The sequence below is a fragment of the Cervus elaphus genome, chromosome 28 (genome assembly GCF_910594005.1).
Source record: "Cervus elaphus chromosome 28, mCerEla1.1, whole genome shotgun sequence".
In the NCBI taxonomy this organism is placed as follows: Eukaryota; Metazoa; Chordata; class Mammalia; order Artiodactyla; family Cervidae; genus Cervus; species Cervus elaphus.
In genome coordinates, this window is record NC_057842.1 from 15,815,367 (window position 1) to 15,841,863 (window position 26,497).

The 26,497-nt window shown below is 52.7% G+C and overlaps 1 protein-coding gene across 1 annotated transcript; it reads right to left on the reverse strand.

Moving 5' to 3' along the window:
• Positions 1 to 103: 103 nt before the first annotated feature.
• Positions 104 to 24,193, reverse strand: LOC122685228 (apidaecins type 73-like). The gene is made up of 7 exons (XM_043889817.1): positions 23,879 to 24,193; positions 23,176 to 23,485; positions 22,732 to 22,880; positions 12,147 to 12,251; positions 914 to 1,018; positions 709 to 817; positions 104 to 120 (listed from the first exon to the last, which is right to left on the reverse strand). Exons 1-7 carry the CDS (start codon positions 24,011 to 24,013, stop codon positions 104 to 106), a joined length of 930 nt encoding a protein of 309 aa, XP_043745752.1. The 5' UTR covers positions 24,014 to 24,193.
• Positions 24,194 to 26,497: the final 2,304 nt, after the last annotated feature.

The following is a 26,497-nucleotide window of genomic DNA, read 5'->3' on the forward strand; positions in this document are numbered from 1 at the left end:
GGATAGTGGCTGCAGAGCCCACGGCTCCCCTGGACCTGGTGTTTCCAGAACGGGCTCTGGGTCTCTGTCCAAAAGAGGGGCCCGTTGTCCCTGCAGCGGTTAGTCAGTCATCGTGGGCGTCTGGGTGTTGAGCAGGAGCCAGGGCAGGCTGTCCCTGCAGAGGTGGTAACTCATGCCCTGACTCGGGTTCTCCTGCCAAAGCCCGAGCGGGTGCAGGTGCAGGTGGAGGTGGACGTTTGGGCCGAGGGGGAGGGACATCGGTGCCTGGGGCTGGGCGTCCTGCCGGCACAGAGGTCCGATCTGCCCAGTGTGGTGGCCAGGAACCAGCTGGTCCAGTGTCTTTGAGGCAGGATGGATCAGGTCTCGATGTCCCCTCAGTGGATCCCTGGGTCCTGCACGTGCAGCAAGCACCTCTGTAGGGACAGGTGTTGGAAATGGAGCCTGGTTGAGTTGGAAGGTCAGAGCTAGAGCTGGGAGAGAAGAAGAGATTACCCAGAGGTCTCCCTTGTCACGGGCCTAACTGGGCTCTAAAGCTTCCCAGGACTTCCAGTAGAATACCCAGCATAGGATGCCTTCTCTGACTGCAGTCTGCAAGATGGTGTGAGGCCAGCCGTTGCTCCAGGCCCAGCCCCAGCTCTGGAGGACTCCTCCCTGGGAAGCTCAGCGCCCCTCCCCACACACTCAGATTCCCAGCCCCGGGCTCCTCACCTCTGTGCTCTGCCGCGCTGGGCTCCAGGTCCTCGTGCTGCCTCAGAGGGAGGGGTGCTCGGGGCTCTGGGTCGGAGCCAGGTGTGCTGAGCCGCGAAGCAGCCTGAGACTGGGCCCCGCGGTGTGTCCTGGGTGGTTTCTGGGGAGGCCTTCCCCTCTTGCTCTTCACTCCCCCTTGGGCTGACCCCTCCATGGGCACGCTCACCTGGACCCTGCACTGGGCCTCACGGGCAGGGGGATGGGGCTCCGACCCCTCCCTCGAGGAGGTGGACGGCGTGTCCCCCTCGTCGGCCACATCCGGTGGGAAGCTCTGCAATGACAGTAAGCGTCAGCCAGGCCTGCTTGGTGTTTTCCGAGCTGGGCCTGGCCAGTATGGCTGCTGCTTCTGCCCACTTGAATTTCTGGTCCCAGCGGAGATGTGTGTCTGCTCAGATACCCACCCGGGAGGAAGGAGACACCTCTTAGGGCGTCAGGTCAACCTGGGCAGTCAGCGCTGCCTGGGCTCTCCCCCTCCCGCCCAGCCTGCTCTCCCCTGGGGTGGGGACGCCACCGGTGCACAGGCTTCTGACCGCACATCCTTCTGGGCTTGCTTGAGGCAGACACACTCCGAGAACCCCCCGTCCCCATTCCCAGGGAAAGGACTCGGGGTTGCCCGGGTGGGATGGGAGAGGTGGCCGGGCCCGGCCTGGGGCTCCCGGGTTACCTTCCTGTTCCTTCGGGCAAAGGGCCAGAGGCCTCCTCGGGGGGCCCTGAGCCAGCGTCGCCAGCGATCCCACACACTCTGCCTGTGAGCCCTCCCGAGGCCCCGGCCTCTGGGCAGGGGCAAACAGCAGAACATCTTGGCAGCAAGTGATCTGGCTGGGGTCTCCTCTCGCAGTGGTGCCTGGGTCCCTGGGTTCTGGGTTCTGTTGAGTTCTGTTGCCAGGAAGTGACATCATTTCTTGGGTTCGTTGCTGAGGTCCCTCACACAGAGCTCCCCAAGGGAACCTGGGTGTTTCTGAGTGTGCAACCACACCCTTAGGCCCCGTGCGGGCACAGTGACACGCACACTGCCCAGCCCTCAGCCTTGGGGGAGGCCTGGGTTCCGCCAGGGCCTGAGCTCTGAGGACACAGCTGCTTTCAGACCAGGCTCCTCCTTCTCCTAGGTCACGTGGCCCTAGACAAGCATGTGCCCCTCAGGGTTTCCCCAGTCTTTCCATCTGCCGAGCGGGGGTCATTCTCCCATCTCCTGCCCAGATCTGTTGGCCTCCGAGACCCCCATGCCTTTCCACCTGGGGCTGGTATCACATGGAGTTTGTGCACTGAGACTTCCCAAAGGAAGGATTCAATACAGGGCTGACCTAGCACGGAATGGGGCAGAAACAGGCTCTGGGACCTAGGAAAAGACACTCCCCTTGCTGCCTTTTCAAGACCCCACCCCCCAATTGCGGGGCTGAAAGGAAGACTGGAAGGTCGCCTTCTCTTATATGAAAGAGGAGCCAACTTTCTGGTCCTCTTTTTCCATCGAGATTCTGGTTCAAGTCTCCCAGCTTGGCTTCTGTGGGTGGCTGAGCATAGAATGGCTCCCTGCATTCAGGCAACTGCTCTGAAAATGCAACCATGGATGCAATTATGTACAGCAGTTCTGTTCAAAATGGCTATACATGTTAAGAAGTCGTGATATCCTTCAGTAGATGAATGTGTAGGTCAATTGGATTCCATCCAAGTCACTTGGGGCAGAACATGTCACCCTAAGATGTGTCTCCGACATCGGGTGAGTTTGCTGTGTTTAATTCAATAAAATAAAAAGAGAGAAAACCTGAGTAGAAGTTGCCCTTCTTGATTTTAAGATTTACTAATTGATTGTTGGCCGTGCTAGGGCTTCATTGCTTTGAGAGGGCTTCCTCTAGTTCTGGTGAGTGGGGCTCCTCTTGTTGCAGAGCACGGGTCCAGGTGTCCAGGCTTCAGTCGTTGTGCTGCATGTGTTTAGCAGTTGTGACTCCCAGGCTGTAGAGGGCTGGCTCAGTGCGTGTGGTGGATGAGTTTAGCTCCTCTGAGGCATGTGAGATACGCCTGGACAGAGAACCAAACCCGTATCCCATGCATTAGCAGGCAGCTCCTTAACCGGTAGAAGACCAGGGGAGCACGAGGTTGCCCTTTTGTGAGTTCCGTTTATGTTTAGTAGGGAAGTCTCTGTTTGTAAGGGTATGTCGCTCTTTGCACCTGAAATAGGATAGTTCCATCTGAAGGAACTCTTCTCAGTGAAGAGGTCCCGGCATAAGTCTGCAGAGAATCATATGCTTGTTTACTGTGCTTTCCATGATAACCTGCCATAACTGGCCTCCCCGCTTCCCCCAAGGTCTTTGCTATGTTTTGAGCTGTAGACGGTATTTACGCTGATGGCTTTGGTCACTGCAGGAAGTGACTCAGTTTCCTTGGCCTCTTCCCCACATGCAAGATATACATGTTATTCAACTTCTGTTTCTCTCCTGATATTTTGGCTTTCATGATGGAGAAGGAAGGCTCAACCAAGAACCAAAAGGGCAGAGGGAAATTGTGTTTCCTCCTATACGCATGCAAAGGAAGAATACTCAACAGTGGACAGGAGTGAAAAGTCAGCCCTTGAAAGACAGGGATAAATGTTCGATGCATGTGGCTAAGTGAAAGAATGCAGTCTGAAGAGGCTGAGTACAGTATGACCCCATTGATGACATTCTTGGAACGGCAAATCTCCACAGATGTGAAAAGAGATCCTGGGGTGGGGAATTTGAACTGATCCTTCAGATGGATTCCTGTTACTATGCGTTTGCTAAACAGATCGATTCATATAGTCCAAGGGGTCAATCATGATCTATTCAAATTTCCTTTTTTAGGCTATCGGAGTGCACAGAATGGAATGCCAAATACCACAGAATCAAACTGTATTAGAAATGCATGGAAAAACTTCACCATAGGGGATGAGGTAACGGTGCTGACCTAAATGAACTTTAGAAATGAAGAGACTCTCTAGACTAAAGGCAAAATGGACCATACCTAAGCAGTAGGCTTTGTTTTCTGGAGTTCTGTCCAGAGTGTGAAAGTGAAAGTCACTCAGTTGTGTCTGTCTCTTTGTGACCCTATGGATAGTCCAAGGAGTTCTCCAGGCAAGAGTACTGGAGTGGGTAGCCTTTCCCTTCTCCAGGGGATCTTCCCACCCCAGGGATCGAACCCAGGTCTCCCGCACTGCAGGCGGATTCTTTACGAGCTGAGCCACAAGGGAAGTGTAGTAGCTGACCCTTCTGAAACCACTGTGTATGTAATCTGGAAAGATCCAATGCACAAACAAATGGCAGATGGTGGGAGCCTGGTTCTCACTGTGGGAGTGGAAGTTATGGATAAGGAAGGGGAGATAAGATATACAGAGAAGCCCTCCACATCCTAGCTTTATGCTTCCTGGGAGGATGGTGTGGGGAGTTGACTACCTGGGGAAATGCACAGACCTTCATGGCTGGAATGCCATGCAGAAGTAGTAAGCTCACGCTTCCCCTGTGTTAGCTACTACATTTCCCTTGTGGCTCAGCTGGTAAAGAATCCACCTGCAATGCGGGAGACCTGGGTGCCATCCCTGGGTTGGGAAGATGCCCTGGAGTAGGGAAAGGCTACCGACTCCAGTAGCATGAAGTCAGGCAATGGCAGTGAAAGAGTTGAATCCTAACCAGTAGACCAGTGGTCAGTGAGAAGGCCCTGGCTGGGTGGCTTTGTAGAAATGAATTTCCACAAAGAAGCAGAAAGGATTGAAACAAGTCAAGTGTTTATTAAGTGGAAAGACCGTCTGTGTGAATAGCCAAAACTGTGCGCTCAGAAAGAGATGTCCCCATTGCGGTGGCTTAAATCACTCACATGCAGTGTTTCTTTCAGGTTTCCTCTGGCCCACCATCTTGCTCTGTCTGGTTCTGAGTCTGTATTTGGTTTCTCTCCGGTTCCTTCCCATGTGTGTGCATCACTTAGCCAAGGCAGGTTCTAGCAAGGAAGCCTAAGGGGAGTTGATGTCACTGACTGACTGTAGGGTGGCGCCCTCTCGTCCTTTGACCCTTGGGAGCTTTTCTGCACCTGTGTAGTCGAACAGGTCTCCTCGACCCTGACAATGAGGACTCTATGGTCTTTCGTCAGTTCTCTGGACAGGGATCGGGTCCTATTGCCTCCTGCTATTGTCTTCATCTTACTGTGTCTGTCCACATGGGAGGGCCTCCAGGTTCTCAGCCTGGGGCCTATGTCTCTTCTGCCTCATTTCCAGCTAGTGTGGGTGGAAGGATGGGGTGTGAGGTGAGTCCATCTGCATGGCACTCCAGGTATGAAGATCTGTGCATTTCCCCAGGTCGTCGACTCCCCACACCATCCTCGCAGGAAGTCTAGATCCAGGATGTGGAGGGTTTCTCTATATCTCTTTTGTCCCCTTGCTACTCTATAACTGCCACTCCCACAGGCAGGAGCCAGGCTTCCACCATCTGCCATTTATCTGTGCATTGGACCTTTCCAGATGACATAAACAGTGGTTTCAGAAGTGTCAGCTACTACACTTCCCTTGTGGCTCAGCTGGTCAAGTATGCACCTGCAATGCGGGAGACATGGGTTCAATCCCTGGGTTGGGAAGAGGCCCTGCAGGAGGGAAAGGCTACCCACCCCAGTGTTCTGGCCTAGAGAGCTCCATGGACTATACAGTCACAGGGGCCACAGAGAGTCAGACACGACGGAGTGACTTTCACTTTCACACTCTGGAAAGGACTCCATCAAACAAAGCCTCCTGCTTCTGTATGGTCCATTTTGCCTTTAGTTCAGAGAGTCTGTTCATTGCTAACGTTCACTTAGGTCAGCATCTTTTGCCCCATCCCCTACTGTGAGGTTTTTCCATGCATTTCTAATACAGTTAGATTCTGTCATATTTGGAATTCCATTCTGTGACACTCTTATAGCCTAAATAAGTATATTCGAATAGATGACGATTGACCCCTTGGACTATACAGATCGACATGTTTAGTGAATGCACATGAACAGGAATCCATCTAAAGGATCTCTTGAGAAATCTGTATGCACGTCAGGAAGCAACAGTTCGATGTGGACATGGAGCAACAGACTGGTTCCAAATAGGGAAAGGAGTACTTCAAGGCTCTATCTGGTCACCCTGCTTATTTAACTTACATGCAGAGGACATCATGAGAAAAGCTGGGCTGGAGGAAGCACAAGCTGGAATCTAGATTGCTGGGAGAAATATCAATAACCGCAGGTATGCAGATGACACCACCCTTATGGCAGAAAGTGAAGAAGAACTAAAGAGCCTCTTGATGAAAGTGAAAGAGGAGAGTGGAAAAGCTGGCTCAATGCTCAACATCCAGAACACTCAGATTTTGGCATCTGGTCCCATGACTTCATGGCAGATAATGGGGAAGGAAACAGGGGAAACAGTGGCTGACTTTATTTTTCTGGGCTCCAAAATCACCGCAGATGGTGATTGGAGCCATGAAATGAAAAGACGCTTACTCCTTGGAAGGAAAGTTATGACCCACCTAGAGAGCATCTTAAAAAGCAGAGACATGACTTTGTCAAGAAAGGTCCATCTTGTCAAGGCGATGGTTTTTCCAGTGGTCATGTATGGATGACAAAGTTGGACTAGAAGGAAAGTTGAGCGCCGAAGAATTGATGCTTTTGAGCCTGGGGAGAAGACTCTGGAGAGTCTCTTGGACTGCAAGGAGACCCAACCAGTCCATCCTAAAGGAGACCAGTCCTGGGTGTTCATTGGAAGGACTGATGTTGAAGCTGAAACTCCAATCCTTTGTCCACCTGATGCGAAGAGCTGACTCATTGGAAAAGGCCCTGATGCTGGGAAAGATCGAAGGCAGGAGGAGAGGGGGACGACAGAGCATGAGATGGTTGGATGGCATCATTGACTCGATGGACATGGGTTTGGGTGGAGTCTGGGAGTTGGTGATGGACAGGGAGGCCTGGCGTGCTGTGATTCATGGGGTCGCAGAGTTGGACATGACTGAGCGACTGAACTTCTAAATGCATCCAAAGGAATGAAATACCTTGAAATCAATTTCAACCAGGAGCTGAAAGACTTGCACAGAGTCCTGGATTCTGAGGTGGGAATTCTGGGTTGATATCCCCGCTCACTTGCTAACCTGCTGAGTGACCCTGGGCAAATGAGACAATGATCTGAGGCTCAACCATTTCAACTGCAAGATGGACACAAAACCAGTACCTCCTTGCCAGGGTTGTGAAACTAAAGGGAAATGCTTATTTAGACCAGGGGATTGGAGGGTCTCCAGCAGCCTCTCCTTGTGTCCAACTTCTCTGGACCTGTGCTCTCCTCATCCTGTGGGCAAGGGTCAAGTGTGGAGCTGGGGAGCCAGATGGGGCTGGTCGAGGACCAGGACGAAAATGATAGTCGTCGTGGGTCAGGGAAGGAGGCCACCTCCTTTCCAGATCTCAGAGTGGGGCCTAAACCAGGGAGCGGGGGATGCAAGATCAGAAGCGAAAACTCGGAACCCCCACCGCAGGGCCGGCCTCTTCCTGGCAAGGACCTTCTCTCTGGTCCAGGCTCCAGTGTGATGTGGTGCTGCTCCCTGAGTTCTCCATGTGTCCACCAGGCCAAGAGCTCTCGGGAGCTTTAGGTCTATTAATCCGCAGGTGCCTAACTGTCAGAATGACACAAGGACTAACAACATTGAAGAGGAACTCTATTTTTAAAAAATGACAGAAGTACAGACAAGGCAGGGGGTGGGAAGCAGAAGGATTGACTGCTTTTCAGGCCTTTAGCAGAAATGTATCAGAAATATCTCCACTCCAGCTCAGGAGAGCCCACATGGTGGAAACAGAATGGACAATCAGGCTGTGAGTCTAATCTGCTGGTTAGATTCAACTCCACTGCTGATCCCAGAGACCAAAGTCCCAATCCACCAACCTTCCTGTGTGCAGCCAGACACCAAAGGAAGAAACACAGAACTTGCCTTTGGAAGTCTCAGCCAGACTTGACGGTAGAGTTGCTCAGCATGGTCAGTGGTCGCTATGGACTCAGCCCCTCCTCCGTGCTCACATCCTCTGTCCTCACAGAAACATGCACGGTTCACTACACAGAACTTTCTGGGGCACTTGTGTATACCAGAACCTGGCAGTGGCCAAATGCGAGGAGAAGACTCGGAAAAGGACACCTGCCTCTTGGGTGCTTCCCAAATGACCAAAGACCTGAAGCCTTTGATACTTTGGATTTGGAGAAGTCTTTCTAAACATGTAAAGGGAGAAAGGAGGCCCACTGGGACTAGTTGATATCCATTGGGAAAGGACGTCAGGTCCCTACCTCACAGAAACCACCAAAGATTAGACACATACCAAGAACCAACACTTCAAAGAAAAACTTGACACATTTTAGAACAATTTTTGATGAGTGAATCCTTTTTTTTTAATTGAAACATTGTTGATTTGTAATGAATTTTAGATTCAGGCATACAGCAAAGTGATTCTGTGATTCAGTGTCTCAGGTGCTTCCTTGCAGAAAATTCACTCGCCCTGGGCCACGCCCTCGACTCCAAACAACAACGAATAGACCTCCAAGGTCGGAGCAGCATGTGATGGTGCTTGCGGGTGGTTTTTGACTGAATAATTTATTCTAATAGGCTAGCAGAGGATCTCCAAACCCATCCTGAAACAGGAGTCCTTGCTCCCTTGAATGTGAAACAGGGCTTGGGAAGGGCAGAGGTGTGTCATGACCATTTTGTCTGCAGAGGACAAAGTGGTGCGTCGAGAGGATGCGTGGAAGCACGTCCCAGGACTCTGAGCACACGGACACAGTGACTGGACTCCTAGTCCTGCTCTTGGGGCATCGCACTGTGTCCAGCCCTGACACACGGCGAGCAGCTCCCACGTGCCCTAGGGAAGGTGACATGACCCGGACCTGGCCAGTGGGTGTGTTCCGTCCTCCCTGGCCACCGTGATTGGCTCAGGACTAGGGCAGTGAGCAATCAGGACCCAGGGCCAGGCTTGACCCTGGAATCAAGGGGCAGAGGGGCTCTGGTTCTGCCGGAAGGGGTGCGGCTGGCTGTCGTCAGGCTCCAGCAGTGGAAGGGGAGTGAGGTCGGCCTGGGGCGGTTGGTGGCCTTCCAGCTCCCGTCAGGGCAGAGCCGCCAGCCTGAGGATGAGGGCGCTGCTGAGCCCAGGGGTTGAGAGCGCCCGTTCCCGGTGTGGACCCGCAGCTCCTCCTGAGACCTGAGGGGAAACCGTCTGCTCGTGAGTCCTCTTCTGCTTGTCTGTCAGCTTGTTTGAAGCTCGCTGGGTTTTCTATTCAGCTGGCTAAGTGGAGACATGGAAATGCAACTGTGTGGGTTTTGGCTGGCTTCAGGAAGAAATGCCAGATGCCGCTGGGAGACTCCAGTTGAATCTGGATGAGGTGATATCTCTTCGGGTCAGATATTAATTCTAGGATAACCCGAAGTAGTCTTCACAGGATTGAGATAGAAACCTGCTAAGGGAGCAGTCCATGTCCTCATTCTAGAGCATGAGACTGCTGCTCAGAGAAGGGGGTGACGTGGCTCCAGCAAGGAGGCGTGCACCCAGACAGAAGCCCCGGATCCTGCCGTTTGAACGCAGGGAAGCCACTGGTGTGGGCTGTCCGTGTGTCAGGGGCTAAGGCATCAGCCCATACTGGACACTGTTGGGGCCTGACTTGGTAACTGCCATGTGGTAGCTTTGAGATTTCCAAAAGCAGTTTGCGCTGAAGGGAGGAAGGGCACCTGGCTTCATCCACCCCACCACACCCTCCAGATTCCCACTGACACTGACACCTTTCTCTCGATTTCTGAGGAAGTGACAGAGTCACTCTCTCGTGACCACCTTTGCTGACTCCTGTTCACGGGCTGCCATGTGGAGCTGCTAGAGGAGAAGCCAACGGCCTTTGCTCCCGAGTGCCTCTCTTTCTGTGGACCTTGGGGGCCCTAGTCCCCACTTGCACACCACAGGCCTTTTCCACATGTTGTGGGGCCCCTCACTCAGTTTGTATCCCTCACTGTCCTTGCCATAGCTCCCTTGAAACTCAGCTTGTGAGCTCCTTTGTCTGCAGCGTGGCCCGCCTGGCTGCCACTGGCCGGACAGAGCTGACAATGAAACAACAGCTCAGATCTGACAGCTCAGAAGCTCTGTACAAAGGGGCCTGACTCTTCACAGTGGAGAGGGTGTCGTAGCCTCCAGGGTTCTGGAACCTGTGCTTGCGCCAAAGTGACTCCACAGGCGTTTGAATGCCTGGGGAGAGTCCTGGCTATAGTGGGAATGGCTCGAGTCTCCTGAGGTTCTGAAGGCCCACTGTGTGCAGGTTCACGGTGCAGAGAGAGGAGAAAGTGGAGGCCTGCCCTGGAGGTGGTGAGAGCCCATGGATGAGTCAGACAGGCAGGCGGGGCAGGATGGCACCTGAGCCGCCTTCACGAGGGGGTGGTGTGGGGCCAGAGGACGAGAAGCAGGTCTGCTCCCTCGGCTGGTGCCCAGGGCAGGTTGTCACCAGACAGAACAGTTACCATGGTGATGACCATCACTGCTGTCTGCAAAGGGTTTCCAGTGGTGCGTCTCCATTGGAGCGGTCAGGCCATCTCTAAGCTAGACTGGCCATGTGCATTGCCTCTCCTTCGTTCTTCCCATGTGTTCTCTTCTTTCCAGAACATGAATTTTCTAGAGGGTTTTTGGGTCACCAGGATGTTAGGTCATTCTCTAGCCTTGTCTCCTGAGGAATGGCTTCCTAGTTGTTGGGGTTGTTTGTTTATCCAGCTCTCTTTCTTGGCTGATTATGTGACTTTGTTTGTGCCACAGGAAAAGTTCAGCATTCGCGTTCTGGCTGAGATGTCATTCTTAACAACAGCAATGACTGCCTGGGGAATATGACGGCATTTGCCTAAAGGACTTCATCTGGCCCATGATATCTTGAAAGTACCTACACCATCCTTTCAGATACTCAAAGGTACTTCAAATAAAATCAAAACAAGAATTCTCAAACGTAGCCTTGAAAATGTGGGGAGTCAGAACAAAAGGACCTCATTGTTTCACTGATAGTCATTGATGGGGACACCCAGAATATACGGAGAAATGAAGAGAAAAGGTTTCAAGTTTGTTCGTGGTCAGGGAGACGGAAGAACAGGGAGTGCTTGCCGTGAATACAGGGTTTGCTGGGAGGTGAGGCGGAAATCTTCAAAGGGTCTGAAACTACAAGGTGGCCATGGTTACACAGCGCTTTGTCGGTCCTCAGTGTCCCCAGATTGCAGCCGTTTTCAATAATTGTTATTATTAGACAATGATAATTGTTAACAACAATAACAATTATTAAACAACAATAATTGTTACTATGACATTGTTATTATTAAATAAATGAATAATTTTATTCTTTCAAACTGAACCAAGAAAAGTACAGAACACCATAGAACAAGTAAAAGAGCACAAAATAGGTAGAGAAAAACCAAATAAACAGACCCTCAAGGGAAGGGAAGTCAGTCTCCCCTGGGTGGGGAGCGAGTTGATGGCATCCATGGGGGGCAGACAGGGATAGTGGCTGCAGAGCCCACGGCTCCCCTGGACCTGGTGTTTCCAGAACGGGCTCTGGGTCTCTGTCCAAAAGAGGGGCCCGTTGTCCCTGCAGCGGTTGGTCAGTCATCGTGGGCGTCTGGGTGTTGAGCAGGAGCCAGGGCAGGCTGTCCCTGCAGAGGTGGTAACTCATGCCCTGACTCGGGTTCTCCTGCCAAAGCCCGAGCGGGTGCAGGTGCAGGTGGAGGTGGACATTTGGGCCGAGGGGGAGGGACATCGGTGCCTGGGGCTGGGCGTCCTGCCGGCACAGAGGTCCGATCTGCCCAGTGTGGTGGCCAGGAACCAGCTGGTCCAGTGTCTTTGAGGCAGGATGGATCAGGTCTCGATGTCCCCTCAGTGGATCCCTGGGTCCTGCACGTGCAGCAAGCACCTCTGTAGGGACAGGTGTTGGAAATGGAGCCTGGTTGAGTTGGAAGGTCAGAGCTAGAGCTGGGAGAGAAGAAGAGATTACCCAGAGGTCTCCCTTGTCACGGGCCTAACTGGGCTCTAAAGCTTCCCAGGACTTCCAGTAGAATACCCAGCATAGGATGCCTTCTCTGACTGCAGTCTGCAAGATGGTGTGAGGCCAGCCGTTGCTCCAGGCCCAGCCCCAGCTCTGGAGGACTCCTCCCTGGGAAGCTCAGCGCCCCTCCCCACACACTCAGATTCCCAGCCCCGGGCTCCTCACCTCTGTGCTCTGCCGCGCTGGGCTCCAGGTCCTCGTGCTGCCTCAGAGGGAGGGGTGCTCGGGGCTCTGGGTCGGAGCCAGGTGTGCTGAGCCGCGAAGCAGCCTGAGACTGGGCCCCGCGGTGTGTCCTGGGTGGTTTCTGGGGAGGCCTTCCCCTCTTGCTCTTCACTCCCCCTTGGGCTGACCCCTCCATGGGCACGCTCACCTGGACCCTGCACTGGGCCTCACGGGCAGGGGGATGGGGCTCCGACCCCTCCCTCGAGGAGGTGGACGGCGTGTCCCCCTCGTCGGCCACATCCGGTGGGAAGCTCTGCAATGACAGTAAGCGTCAGCCAGGCCTGCTTGGTGTTTTCCGAGCTGGGCCTGGCCAGTATGGCTGCTGCTTCTGCCCACTTGAATTTCTGGTCCCAGCGGAGATGTGTGTCTGCTCAGATACCCACCCGGGAGGAAGGAGACACCTCTTAGGGCGTCAGGTCAACCTGGGCAGTCAGCGCTGCCTGGGCTCTCCCCCTCCCGCCCAGCCTGCTCTCCCCTGGGGTGGGGACGCCACCGGTGCACAGGCTTCTGACCGCACATCCTTCTGGGCTTGCTTGAGGCAGACACACCCCGAGAACCCCCCGTCCCCATTCCCAGGGAAAGGACTCGGGGTTGCCCGGGTGGGATGGGAGAGGTGGCCGGGCCCGGCCTGGGGCTCCCGGGTTACCTTCCTGTTCCTTCGGGCAAAGGGCCAGAGGCCTCCTCGGGGGGCCCTGAGCCAGCGTCGCCAGCGATCCCACACACTCTGCCTGTGAGCCCTCCCGAGGCCCCGGCCTCTGGGCAGGGGCAAACAGCAGAACATCTTGGCAGCAAGTGATCTGGCTGGGGTCTCCTCTCGCAGTGGTGCCTGGGTCCCTGGGTTCTGGGTTCTGTTGAGTTCTGTTGCCAGGAAGTGACATCATTTCTTGGGTTCGTTGCTGAGGTCCCTCACACAGAGCTCCCCAAGGGAACCTGGGTGTTTCTGAGTGTGCAACCACACCCTTAGGCCCCGTGCGGGCACAGTGACACGCACACTGCCCAGCCCTCAGCCTTGGGGGAGGCCTGGGTTCCGCCAGGGCCTGAGCTCTGAGGACACAGCTGCTTTCAGACCAGGCTCCTCCTTCTCCTAGGTCACGTGGCCCTAGACAAGCATGTGCCCCTCAGGGTTTCCCCAGTCTTTCCATCTGCCGAGCGGGGGTCATTCTCCCATCTCCTGCCCAGATCTGTTGGCCTCCGAGACCCCCATGCCTTTCCACCTGGGGCTGGTATCACATGGAGTTTGTGCACTGAGACTTCCCAAAGGAAGGATTCAATACAGGGCTGACCTAGCACGGAATGGGGCAGAAACAGGCTCTGGGACCTAGGAAAAGACACTCCCCTTGCTGCCTTTTCAAGACCCCACCCCCCAATTGCGGGGCTGAAAGGAAGACTGGAAGGTCGCCTTCTCTTATATGAAAGAGGAGCCAACTTTCTGGTCCTCTTTTTCCATCGAGATTCTGGTTCAAGTCTCCCAGCTTGGCTTCTGTGGGTGGCTGAGCATAGAATGGCTCCCTGCATTCAGGCAACTGCTCTGAAAATGCAACCATGGATGCAATTATGTACAGCAGTTCTGTTCAAAATGGCTATACATGTTAAGAAGTCGTGATATCCTTCAGTAGATGAATGTGTAGGTCAATTGGATTCCATCCAAGTCACTTGGGGCAGAACATGTCACCCTAAGATGTGTCTCCGACATCGGGTGAGTTTGCTGTGTTTAATTCAATAAAATAAAAAGAGAGAAAACCTGAGTAGAAGTTGCCCTTCTTGATTTTAAGATTTACTAATTGATTGTTGGCCGTGCTAGGGCTTCATTGCTTTGAGAGGGCTTCCTCTAGTTCTGGTGAGTGGGGCTCCTCTTGTTACAGAGCACGGGTCCAGGTGTCCAGGCTTCAGTCGTTGTGCTGCATGTGTTTAGCAGTTGTGACTCCCAGGCTGTAGAGGGCTGGCTCAGTGCGTGTGGTGGATGAGTTTAGCTCCTCTGAGGCATGTGAGATACGCCTGGACAGAGAACCAAACCCGTATCCCATGCATTAGCAGGCAGCTCCTTAACCGGTAGAAGACCAGGGGAGCCCGAGGTTGCCCTTTTGTGAGTTCCGTTTATGTTTAGTAGGGAAGTCTCTGTTTGTAAGGGTATGTCGCTCTTTGCACCTGAAATAGGATAGTTCCATCTGAAGGAACTCTTCTCAGTGAAGAGGTCCCGGCATAAGTCTGCAGAGAATCATATGCTTGTTTACTGTGCTTTCCATGATAACCTGCCATAACTGGCCTCCCCGCTTCCCCCAAGGTCTTTGCTATGTTTTGAGCTGTAGACGGTATTTACGCTGATGGCTTTGGTCACTGCAGGAAGTGACTCAGTTTCCTTGGCCTCTTCCCCACATGCAAGATATACATGTTATTCAACTTCTGTTTCTCTCCTGATATTTTGGCTTTCATGATGGAGAAGGAAGGCTCAACCAAGAACCAAAAGGGCAGAGGGAAATTGTGTTTCCTCCTATACGCATGCAAAGGAAGAATACTCAACAGTGGACAGGAGTGAAAAGTCAGCCCTTGAAAGACAGGGATAAATGTTCGATGCATGTGGCTAAGTGAAAGAATGCAGTCTGAAGAGGCTGAGTACAGTATGACCCCATTGATGACATTCTTGGAATGGCAAATCTCCACAGATGTGAAAAGAGATCCTGGGGTGGGGAATTTGAACTGATCCTTCAGATGGATTCCTGTTACTATGCGTTTGCTAAACAGATCGATTCATATAGTCCAAGGGGTCAATCATGATCTATTCAAATTTCCTTTTTTAGGCTATCGGAGTGCACAGAATGGAATGCCAAATACCACAGAATCAAACTGTATTAGAAATGCATGGAAAAACTTCACCATAGGGGATGAGGTAACGGTGCTGACCTAAATGAACTTTAGAAATGAAGAGACTCTCTAGACTAAAGGCAAAATGGACCATACCTAAGCAGTAGGCTTTGTTTTCTGGAGTTCTGTCCAGAGTGTGAAAGTGAAAGTCACTCAGTTGTGTCTGTCTCTTTGTGACCCTATGGATAGTCCAAGGAGTTCTCCAGGCAAGAGTACTGGAGTGGGTAGCCTTTCCCTTCTCCAGGGGATCTTCCCACCCCAGGGATCGAACCCAGGTCTCCCGCACTGCAGGCGGATTCTTTACGAGCTGAGCCACAAGGGAAGTGTAGTAGCTGACCCTTCTGAAACCACTGTGTATGTAATCTGGAAAGATCCAATGCACAAACAAATGGCAGATGGTGGGAGCCTGGTTCTCACTGTGGGAGTGGAAGTTATGGATAAGGAAGGGGAGATAAGATATACAGAGAAGCCCTCCACATCCTAGCTTTATGCTTCCTGGGAGGATGGTGTGGGGAGTTGACTACCTGGGGAAATGCACAGACCTTCATGGCTGGAATGCCATGCAGAAGTAGTAAGCTCACGCTTCCCCTGTGTTAGCTACTACATTTCCCTTGTGGCTCAGCTGGTAAAGAATCCACCTGCAATGCGGGAGACCTGGGTGCCATCCCTGGGTTGGGAAGATGCCCTGGAGTAGGGAAAGGCTACCGACTCCAGTAGCATGAAGTCAGGCAATGGCAGTGAAAGAGTTGAATCCTAACCAGTAGACCAGTGGTCAGTGAGAAGGCCCTGGCTGGGTGGCTTTGTAGAAATGAATTTCCACAAAGAAGCAGAAAGGATTGAAACAAGTCAAGTGTTTATTAAGTGGAAAGACCGTCTGTGTGAATAGCCAAAACTGTGCGCTCAGAAAGAGATGTCCCCATTGCGGTGGCTTAAATCACTCACATGCAGTGTTTCTTTCAGGTTTCCTCTGGCCCACCATCTTGCTCTGTCTGGTTCTGAGTCTGTATTTGGTTTCTCTCCGGTTCCTTCCCATGTGTGTGCATCACTTAGCCAAGGCAGGTTCTAGCAAGGAAGCCTAAGGGGAGTTGATGTCACTGACTGACTGTAGGGTGGCGCCCTCTCGTCCTTTGACCCTTGGGAGCTTTTCTGCACCTGTGTAGTCGAACAGGTCTCCTCGACCCTGACAATGAGGACTCTATGGTCTTTCGTCAGTTCTCTGGACAGGGATCGGGTCCTATTGCCTCCTGCTATTGTCTTCATCTTACTGTGTCTGTCCACATGGGAGGGCCTCCAGGTTCTCAGCCTGGGGCCTATGTCTCTTCTGCCTCATTTCCAGCTAGTGTGGGTGGAAGGATGGGGTGTGAGGTGAGTCCATCTGCATGGCACTCCAGGTATGAAGATCTGTGCATTTCCCCAGGTCGTCGACTCCCCACACCATCCTCGCAGGAAGTCTAGATCCAGGATGTGGAGGGTTTCTCTATATCTCTTTTGTCCCCTTGCTACTCTATAACTGCCACTCCCACAGGCAGGAGCCAGGCTTCCACCATCTGCCATTTATCTGTGCATTGGACCTTTCCAGATGACATAAACAGTGGTTTCAGAAGTGTCAGCTACTACACTTCCCTTGTGGCTCAGCTGGTCAAGTATGCACCTGCAATGCGGGAGACATGGGTTCAATCCCTGGGTTGGGAAGAGGCCCTGCAGGAGGGAAAGGCTACCCACCCCAGTGTTCTGGCCTAGAGAGCTCCATGGACTATACAGTCACAGGGGCCACAGAGAGTCAGACACGACGGAGTGACTTTCACTTTCACACTCTGGAAAGGACTCCATCAAACAAAGCCTCCTGCTTCTGTATGGTCCATTTTGCCTTTAGTTCAGAGAGTCTGTTCATTGCTAACGTTCACTTAGGTCAGCATCTTTTGCCCCATCCCCTACTGTGAGGTTTTTCCATGCATTTCTAATACAGTTAGATTCTGTCATATTTGGAATTCCATTCTGTGACACTCTTATAGCCTAAATAAGTATATTCGAATAGATGACGATTGACCCCTTGGACTATACAGATCGACATGTTTAGTGAATGCACATGAACAGGAATCCATCTAAAGGATCTCTTGAGAAATCTGTATGCACGTCAGGAAGCAACAGTTCGATGTGGACATGGAGCAACAGACTGGTTCCAAATAGGGAAAGGAGTACTTCAAGGCTCTATCTGGTCACCCTGCTTATTTAACTTACATGCAGAGGACATCATGAGAAAAGCTGGGCTGGAGGAAGCACAAGCTGGAATCTAGATTGCTGGGAGAAATATCAATAACCGCAGGTATGCAGATGACACCACCCTTATGGCAGAAAGTGAAGAAGAACTAAAGAGCCTCTTGATGAAAGTGAAAGAGGAGAGTGGAAAAGCTGGCTCAATGCTCAACATCCAGAACACTCAGATTTTGGCATCTGGTCCCATGACTTCATGGCAGATAATGGGGAAGGAAACAGGGGAAACAGTGGCTGACTTTATTTTTCTGGGCTCCAAAATCACCGCAGATGGTGATTGGAGCCATGAAATGAAAAGACGCTTACTCCTTGGAAGGAAAGTTATGACCCACCTAGAGAGCATCTTAAAAAGCAGAGACATGACTTTGTCAAGAAAGGTCCATCTTGTCAAGGCGATGGTTTTTCCAGTGGTCATGTATGGATGACAAAGTTGGACTAGAAGGAAAGTTGAGCGCCGAAGAATTGATGCTTTTGAGCCTGGGGAGAAGACTCTGGAGAGTCTCTTGGACTGCAAGGAGACCCAACCAGTCCATCCTAAAGGAGACCAGTCCTGGGTGTTCATTGGAAGGACTGATGTTGAAGCTGAAACTCCAATCCTTTGTCCACCTGATGCGAAGAGCTGACTCATTGGAAAAGGCCCTGATGCTGGGAAAGATCGAAGGCAGGAGGAGAGGGGGACGACAGAGCATGAGATGGTTGGATGGCATCATTGACTCGATGGACATGGGTTTGGGTGGAGTCTGGGAGTTGGTGATGGACAGGGAGGCCTGGCGTGCTGTGATTCATGGGGTCGCAGAGTTGGACATGACTGAGTGACTGAACTTCTAAATGCATCCAAAGGAATGAAATACCTTGAAATCAATTTCAACCAGGAGCTGAAAGACTTGCACAGAGTCCTGGATTCTGAGGTGGGAATTCTGGGTTGATATCCCCGCTCACTTGCTAACCTGCTGAGTGACCCTGGGCAAATGAGACAATGATCTGAGGCTCAACCATTTCAACTGCAAGATGGACACAAAACCAGTACCTCCTTGCCAGGGTTGTGAAACTAAAGGGAAATGCTTATTTAGACCAGGGGATTGGAGGGTCTCCAGCAGCCTCTCCTTGTGTCCAACTTCTCTGGACCTGTGCTCTCCTCATCCTGTGGGCAAGGGTCAAGTGTGGAGCTGGGGAGCCAGATGGGGCTGGTCGAGGACCAGGACGAAAATGATAGTCGTCGTGGGTCAGGGAAGGAGGCCACCTCCTTTCCAGATCTCAGAGTGGGGCCTAAACCAGGGAGCGGGGGATGCAAGATCAGAAGCGAAAACTCGGAACCCCCACCGCAGGGCCGGCCTCTTCCTGGCAAGGACCTTCTCTCTGGTCCAGGCTCCAGTGTGATGTGGTGCTGCTCCCTGAGTTCTCCATGTGTCCACCAGGCCAAGAGCTCTCGGGAGCTTTAGGTCTATTAATCCGCAGGTGCCTAACTGTCAGAATGACACAAGGACTAACAACATTGAAGAGGAACTCTATTTTTAAAAAATGACAGAAGTACAGACAAGGCAGGGGGTGGGAAGCAGAAGGATTGACTGCTTTTCAGGCCTTTAGCAGAAATGTATCAGAAATATCTCCACTCCAGCTCAGGAGAGCCCACATGGTGGAAACAGAATGGACAATCAGGCTGTGAGTCTAATCTGCTGGTTAGATTCAACTCCACTGCTGATCCCAGAGACCAAAGTCCCAATCCACCAACCTTCCTGTGTGCAGCCAGACACCAAAGGAAGAAACACAGAACTTGCCTTTGGAAGTCTCAGCCAGACTTGACGGTGGAGTTGCTCAGCATGGTCAGTGGTCGCTATGGACTCAGCCCCTCCTCCGTGCTCACATCCTCTGTCCTCACAGAAACATGCACGGTTCACTACAAAGAACTTTCTGGGGCACTTGTGTATACCAGAACCTGGCAGTGGCCAAATGCGAGGAGAAGACTCGGAAAAGGACACCTGCCTCTTGGGTGCTTCCCAAATGACCAAAGACCTGAAGCCTTTGATACTTTGGATTTGGAGAAGTCTTTCTAAACATGTAAAGGGAGAAAGGAGGCCCACTGGGACTAGTTGATATCCATTGGGAAAGGACGTCAGGTCCCTACCTCACAGAAACCACCAAAGATTAGACACATACCAAGAACCAACACTTCAAAGAAAAACTTGACACATTTTAGAACAATTTTTGATGAGTGAATCCTTTTTTTTTAATTGAAACATTGTTGATTTGTAATGAATTTTAGATTCAGGCATACAGCAAAGTGATTCTGTGATTCAGTGTCTCAGGTGCTTCCTTGCAGAAAATTCACTCGCCCTAGGCCACGCCCTCGACTCCAAACAACAACGAATAGACCTCCAAGGTCGGAGCAGCATGTGATGGTGCTTGCGGGTGGTTTTTGACTGAATAATTTATTCTAATAGGCTAGCAGAGGATCTCCAAACCCATCCTGAAACAGGAGTCCTTGCTCCCTTGAATGTGAAACAGGGCTTGGGAAGGGCAGAGGTGTGTCATGACCATTTTGTCTGCAGAGGACAAAGTGGTGCGTCGAGAGGATGCGTGGAAGCACGTCCCAGGACTCTGAGCACACGGACACAGTGACTGGACTCCTAGTCCTGCTCTTGGGGCATCGCACTGTGTCCAGCCCTGACACACGGCGAGCAGCTCCCACGTGCCCTAGGGAAGGTGACATGACCCGGACCTGGCCAGTGGGTGTGTTCCGTCCTCCCTGGCCACCGTGATTGGCTCAGGACTAGGGCAGTGAGCAATCAGGACCCAGGGCCAGGCTTGACCCTGGAATCAAGGGGCAGAGGGGCTCTGGTTCTGCCGGAAGGGGTGCGGCTGGCTGTCGTCAGGCTCCAGCAGTGGAAGGGGAGTGAGGTCGGCCTGGGGCGGTTGGTGGCCTTCCAGCTCCCGTCAGGGCAGAGCCGCCAGCCTGAGGATGAGGGCGCTGCTGAGCCCAGGGGTTGAGAGCGCCCGTTCCCGGTGTGGACCCGCAGCTCCTCCTGAGACCTGAGGGGAAACCGTCTGCTCGTGAGTCCTCTTCTGCTTGTCTGTCAGCTTGTTTGAAGCTCGCTGGGTTTTCTATTCAGCTGGCTAAGTGGAGACATGGAAATGCAACTGTGTGGGTTTTGGCTGGCTTCAGGAAGAAATGCCAGATGCCGCTGGGAGACTCCAGTTGAATCTGGATGAGGTGATATCTCTTCGGGTCAGATATTAATTCTAGGATAACCCGAAGTAGTCTTCACAGGATTGAGATAGAAACCTGCTAAGGGAGCAGTCCATGTCCTCATTCTAGAGCATGAGACTGCTGCTCAGAGAAGGGGGTGACGTGGCTCCAGCAAGGAGGCGTGCACCCAGACAGAAGCCCCGGATCCTGCCGTTTGAACGCAGGGAAGCCACTGGTGTGGGCTGTCCGTGTGTCAGGGGCTAAGGCATCAGCCCATACTGGACACTGTTGGGGCCTGACTTGGTAACTGCCATGTGGTAGCTTTGAGATTTCCAAAAGCAGTTTGCGCTGAAGGGAGGAAGGGCACCTGGCTTCATCCACCCCACCACACCCTCCAGATTCCCACTGACACTGACACCTTTCTCTCGATTTCTGAGGAAGTGACAGAGTCACTCTCTCGTGACCACCTTTGCTGACTCCTGTTCACGGGCTGCCATGTGGAGCTGCTAGAGGAGAAGCCAACGGCCTTTGCTCCCGAGTGCCTCTCTTTCTGTGGACCTTGGGGGCCCTAGTCCCCACTTGCACACCACAGGCCTTTTCCACATGTTGTGGGGCCCCTCACTCAGTTTGTATCCCTCACTGTCCTTGCCATAGCTCCCTTGAAACTCAGCTTGTGAGCTCCTTTGTCTGCAGCGTGGCCCGCCTGGCTGCCACCGGACGGACAGAGCTGACAATGAAACAACAGCTCAGATCTGACAGCTCAGAAGCTCTGTACAAAGGGGCCTGACTCTTCACAGTGGAGAGGGTGTCGTAGCCTCCAGGGTTCTGGAACCTGTGCTTGCGCCAAAGTGACTCCACAGGCGTTTGAATGCCTGGGGAGAGTCCTGGCTATAGTGGGAATGGCTCGAGTCTCCTGAGGTTCTGAAGGCCCACTGTGTGCAGGTTCACGGTGCAGAGAGAGGAGAAAGTGGAGGCCTGCCCTGGAGGTGGTGAGAGCCCATGGATGAGTCAGACAGGCAGGCGGGGCAGGATGGCACCTGAGCCGCCTTCACGAGGGGGGTGGTGTGGGGCCAGAGGACGAGAAGCAGGTCTGCTCCCTCGGCTGGTGCCCAGGGCAGGTTGTCACCAGACAGAACAGTTACCATGGTGATGACCATCACTGCTGTCTGCAAAGGGTTTCCAGTGGTGCGTCTCCATTGGAGCGGTCAGGCCATCTCTAAGCTAGACTGGCCATGTGCATTGCCTCTCCTTCGTTCTTCCCATGTGTTCTCTTCTTTCCAGAACATGAATTTTCTAGAGGGTTTTTGGGTCACCAGGATGTTAGGTCATTCTCTAGCCTTGTCTCCTGAGGAATGGCTTCCTAGTTGTTGGGGTTGTTTGTTTATCCAGCTCTCTTTCTTGGCTGATTATGTGACTTTGTTTGTGCCACAGGAAAAGTTCAGCATTCGCGTTCTGGCTGAGATGTCATTCTTAACAACAGCAATGACTGCCTGGGGAATATGACGGCATTTGCCTAAAGGACTTCATCTGGCCCATGATATCTTGAAAGTACCTACACCATCCTTTCAGATACTCAAAGGTACTTCAAATAAAATCAAAACAAGAATTCTCAAACGTAGCCTTGAAAATGTGGGGAGTCAGAACAAAAGGACCTCATTGTTTCACTGATAGTCATTGATGGGGACACCCAGAATATACGGAGAAATGAAGAGAAAAGGTTTCAAGTTTGTTCGTGGTCAGGGAGACGGAAGAACAGGGAGTGCTTGCCGTGAATACAGGGTTTGCTGGGAGGTGAGGTGGAAATCTTCAAAGGGTCTGAAACTACAAGGTGGCCATGGTTACACAGCGCTTTGTCGGTCCTCAGTGTCCCCAGATTGCAGCCGTTTTCAATAATTGTTATTATTAGACAATGATAATTGTTAACAACAATAACAATTATTAAACAACAATAATTGTTACTATGACATTGTTATTATTAAATAAATGAATAATTTTATTCTTTCAAACTGAACCAAGAAGAGTACAGAACACCATAGAACAAGTAAAAGAGCACAAAATAGGTAGAGAAAAACCAAATAAACAGACCCTCAAGGGAAGGGAAGTCAGTCTCCCCTGGGTGGGGAGCGAGTTGATGGCATCCATGGGGGGCAGACAGGGATAGTGGCTGCAGAGCCCACGGCTCCCCTGGACCTGGTGTTTCCAGAACGGGCTCTGGGTCTCTGTCCAAAAGAGGGGCCCGTTGTCCCTGCAGCGGTTGGTCAGTCATCGTGGGCGTCTGGGTGTTGAGCAGGAGCCAGGGCAGGCTGTCCCTGCAGAGGTGGTAACTCATGCCCTGACTCGGGTTCTCCTGCCAAAGCCCGAGCGGGTGCAGGTGCAGGTGGAGGTGGACGTTTGGGCCGAGGGGGAGGGACATCGGTGCCTGGGGCTGGGCGTCCTGCCGGCACAGAGGTCCGATCTGCCCAGTGTGGTGGCCAGGAACCAGCTGGTCCAGTGTCTTTGAGGCAGGATGGATCAGGTCTCGATGTCCCCTCAGTGGATCCCTGGGTCCTGCACGTGCAGCAAGCACCTCTGTAGGGACAGGTGTTGGAAATGGAGCCTGGTTGAGTTGGAAGGTCAGAGCTAGAGCTGGGAGAGAAGAAGAGATTACCCAGAGGTCTCCCTTGTCACGGGCCTAACTGGGCTCTAAAGCTTCCCAGGACTTCCAGTAGAATACCCAGCATAGGATGCCTTCTCTGACTGCAGTCTGCAAGATGGTGTGAGGCCAGCCGTTGCTCCAGGCCCAGCCCCAGCTCTGGAGGACTCCTCCCTGGGAAGCTCAGCGCCCCTCCCCACACACTCAGATTCCCAGCCCCGGGCTCCTCACCTCTGTGCTCTGCCGCGCTGGGCTCCAGGTCCTCGTGCTGCCTCAGAGGGAGGGGTGCTCGGGGCTCTGGGTCGGAGCCAGGTGTGCTGAGCCGCGAAGCAGCCTGAGACTGGGCCCCGCGGTGTGTCCTGGGTGGTTTCTGGGGAGGCCTTCCCCTCTTGCTCTTCACTCCCCCTTGGGCTGACCCCTCCATGGGCACGCTCACCTGGACCCTGCACTGGGCCTCACGGGCAGGGGGATGGGGCTCCGACCCCTCCCTCGAGGAGGTGGACGGCGTGTCCCCCTCGTCGGCCACATCCGGTGGGAAGCTCTGCAATGACAGTAAGCGTCAGCCAGGCCTGCTTGGTGTTTTCCGAGCTGGGCCTGGCCAGTATGGCTGCTGCTTCTGCCCACTTGAATTTCTGGTCCCAGCGGAGATGTGTGTCTGCTCAGATACCCACCCGGGAGGAAGGAGACACCTCTTAGGGCGTCAGGTCAACCTGGGCAGTCAGCGCTGCCTGGGCTCTCCCCCTCCCGCCCAGCCTGCTCTCCCCTGGGGTGGGGACGCCACCGGTGCACAGGCTTCTGACCGCACATCCTTCTGGGCTTGCTTGAGGCAGACACACTCCGAGAACCCCCCGTCCCCATTCCCAGGGAAAGGACTCGGGGTTGCCCGGGTGGGATGGGAGAGGTGGCCGGGCCCGGCCTGGGGCTCCCGGGTTACCTTCCTGTTCCTTCGGGCAAAGGGCCAGAGGCCTCCTCGGGGGGCCCTGAGCCAGCGTCGCCAGCGATCCCACACACTCTGCCTGTGAGCCCTCCCGAGGCCCCGGCCTCTGGGCAGGGGCAAACAGCAGAACATCTTGGCAGCAAGTGATCTGGCTGGGGTCTCCTCTCGCAGTGGTGCCTGGGTCCCTGGGTTCTGGGTTCTGTTGAGTTCTGTTGCCAGGAAGTGACATCATTTCTTGGGTTCGTTGCTGAGGTCCCTCACACAGAGCTCCCCAAGGGAACCTGGGTGTTTCTGAGTGTGCAACCACACCCTTAGGCCCCGTGTGGGCACAGTGACACGCACACTGCCCAGCCCTCAGCCTTGGGGGAGGCCTGGGTTCCGCCAGGGCCTGAGCTCTGAGGACACAGCTGCTTTCAGACCAGGCTCCTCCTTCTCCTAGGTCACGTGGCCCTAGACAAGCATGTGCCCCTCAGGGTTTCTCCAGTCTTTCCATCTGCCGAGCGGGGGTCATTCTCCCATCTCCTGCCCAGATCTGTTGGCCTCCGAGACCCCCATGCCTTTCCACCTGGGGCTGGTATCACATGGAGTTTGTGCACTGAGACTTCCCAAAGGAAGGATTCAATACAGGGCTGACCTAGCACGGAATGGGGCAGAAACAGGCTCTGGGACCTAGGAAAAGACACTCCCCTTGCTGCCTTTTCAAGACCCCACCCCCCAATTGCGGGGCTGAAAGGAAGACTGGAAGGTCGCCTTCTCTTATATGAAAGAGGAGCCAACTTTCTGGTCCTCTTTTTCCATCGAGATTCTGGTTCAAGTCTCCCAGCTTGGCTTCTGTGGGTGGCTGAGCATAGAATGGCTCCCTGCATTCAGGCAACTGCTCTGAAAATGCAACCATGGATGCAATTATGTACAGCAGTTCTGTTCAAAATGGCTATACATGTTAAGAAGTCGTGATATCCTTCAGTAGATGAATGTGTAGGTCAATTGGATTCCATCCAAGTCACTTGGGGCAGAACATGTCACCCTAAGATGTGTCTCCGACATCGGGTGAGTTTGCTGTGTTTAATTCAATAAAATAAAAAGAGAGAAAACCTGAGTAGAAGTTGCCCTTCTTGATTTTAAGATTTACTAATTGATTGTTGGCCGTGCTAGGGCTTCATTGCTTTGAGAGGGCTTCCTCTAGTTCTGGTGAGTGGGGCTCCTCTTGTTACAGAGCACGGGTCCAGGTGTCCAGGCTTCAGTCGTTGTGCTGCATGTGTTTAGCAGTTGTGACTCCCAGGCTGTAGAGGGCTGGCTCAGTGCGTGTGGTGGATGAGTTTAGCTCCTCTGAGGCATGTGAGATACGCCTGGACAGAGAACCAAACCCGTATCCCATGCATTAGCAGGCAGCTCCTTAACCGGTAGAAGACCAGGGGAGCACGAGGTTGCCCTTTTGTGAGTTCCGTTTATGTTTAGTAGGGAAGTCTCTGTTTGTAAGGGTATGTCGCTCTTTGCACCTGAAATAGGATAGTTCCATCTGAAGGAACTCTTCTCAGTGAAGAGGTCCCGGCATAAGTCTGCAGAGAATCATATGCTTGTTTACTGTGCTTTCCATGATAACCTGCCATAACTGGCCTCCCCGCTTCCCCCAAGGTCTTTGCTCTGTTTTGAGCTGTAGACGGTATTTACGCTGATGGCTTTGGTCACTGCAGGAAGTGACTCAGTTTCCTTGGCCTCTTCCCCACATGCAAGATATACATGTTATTCAACTTCTGTTTCTCTCCTGATATTTTGGCTTTCATGATGGAGAAGGAAGGCTCAACCAAGAACCAAAAGGGCAGAGGGAAATTGTGTTTCCTCCTATACGCATGCAAAGGAAGAATACTCAACAGTGGACAGGAGTGAAAAGTCAGCCCTTGAAAGACAGGGATAAATGTTCGATGCATGTGGCTAAGTGAAAGAATGCAGTCTGAAGAGGCTGAGTACAGTATGACCCCATTGATGACATTCTTGGAACGGCAAATCTCCACAGATGTGAAAAGAGATCCTGGGGTGGGGAATTTGAACTGATCCTTCAGATGGATTCCTGTTAATATGCGTTTGCTAAACAGATTGATTCATATAGTCCAAGGGGTCAATCATGATCTATTCAAATTTCCTTTTTTAGGCTATCGGAGTGCACAGAATGGAATGCCAAATACCACAGAATCAAACTGTATTAGAAATGCATGGAAAAACTTCACCATAGGGGATGAGGTAACGGTGCTGACCTAAATGAACTTTAGAAATGAAGAGACTCTCTAGACTAAAGGCAAAATGGACCATACCTAAGCAGTAGGCTTTGTTTTCTGGAGTTCTGTCCAGAGTGTGAAAGTGAAAGTCACTCAGTTGTGTCTGTCTCTTTGTGACCCTATGGATAGTCCAAGGAGTTCTCCAGGCAAGAGTACTGGAGTGGGTAGCCTTTCCCTTCTCCAGGGGATCTTCCCACCCCAGGGATCGAACCCAGGTCTCCCGCACTGCAGGCGGATTCTTTACGAGCTGAGCCACAAGGGAAGTGTAGTAGCTGACCCTTCTGAAACCACTGTGTATGTAATCTGGAAAGATCCAATGCACAAACAAATGGCAGATGGTGGGAGC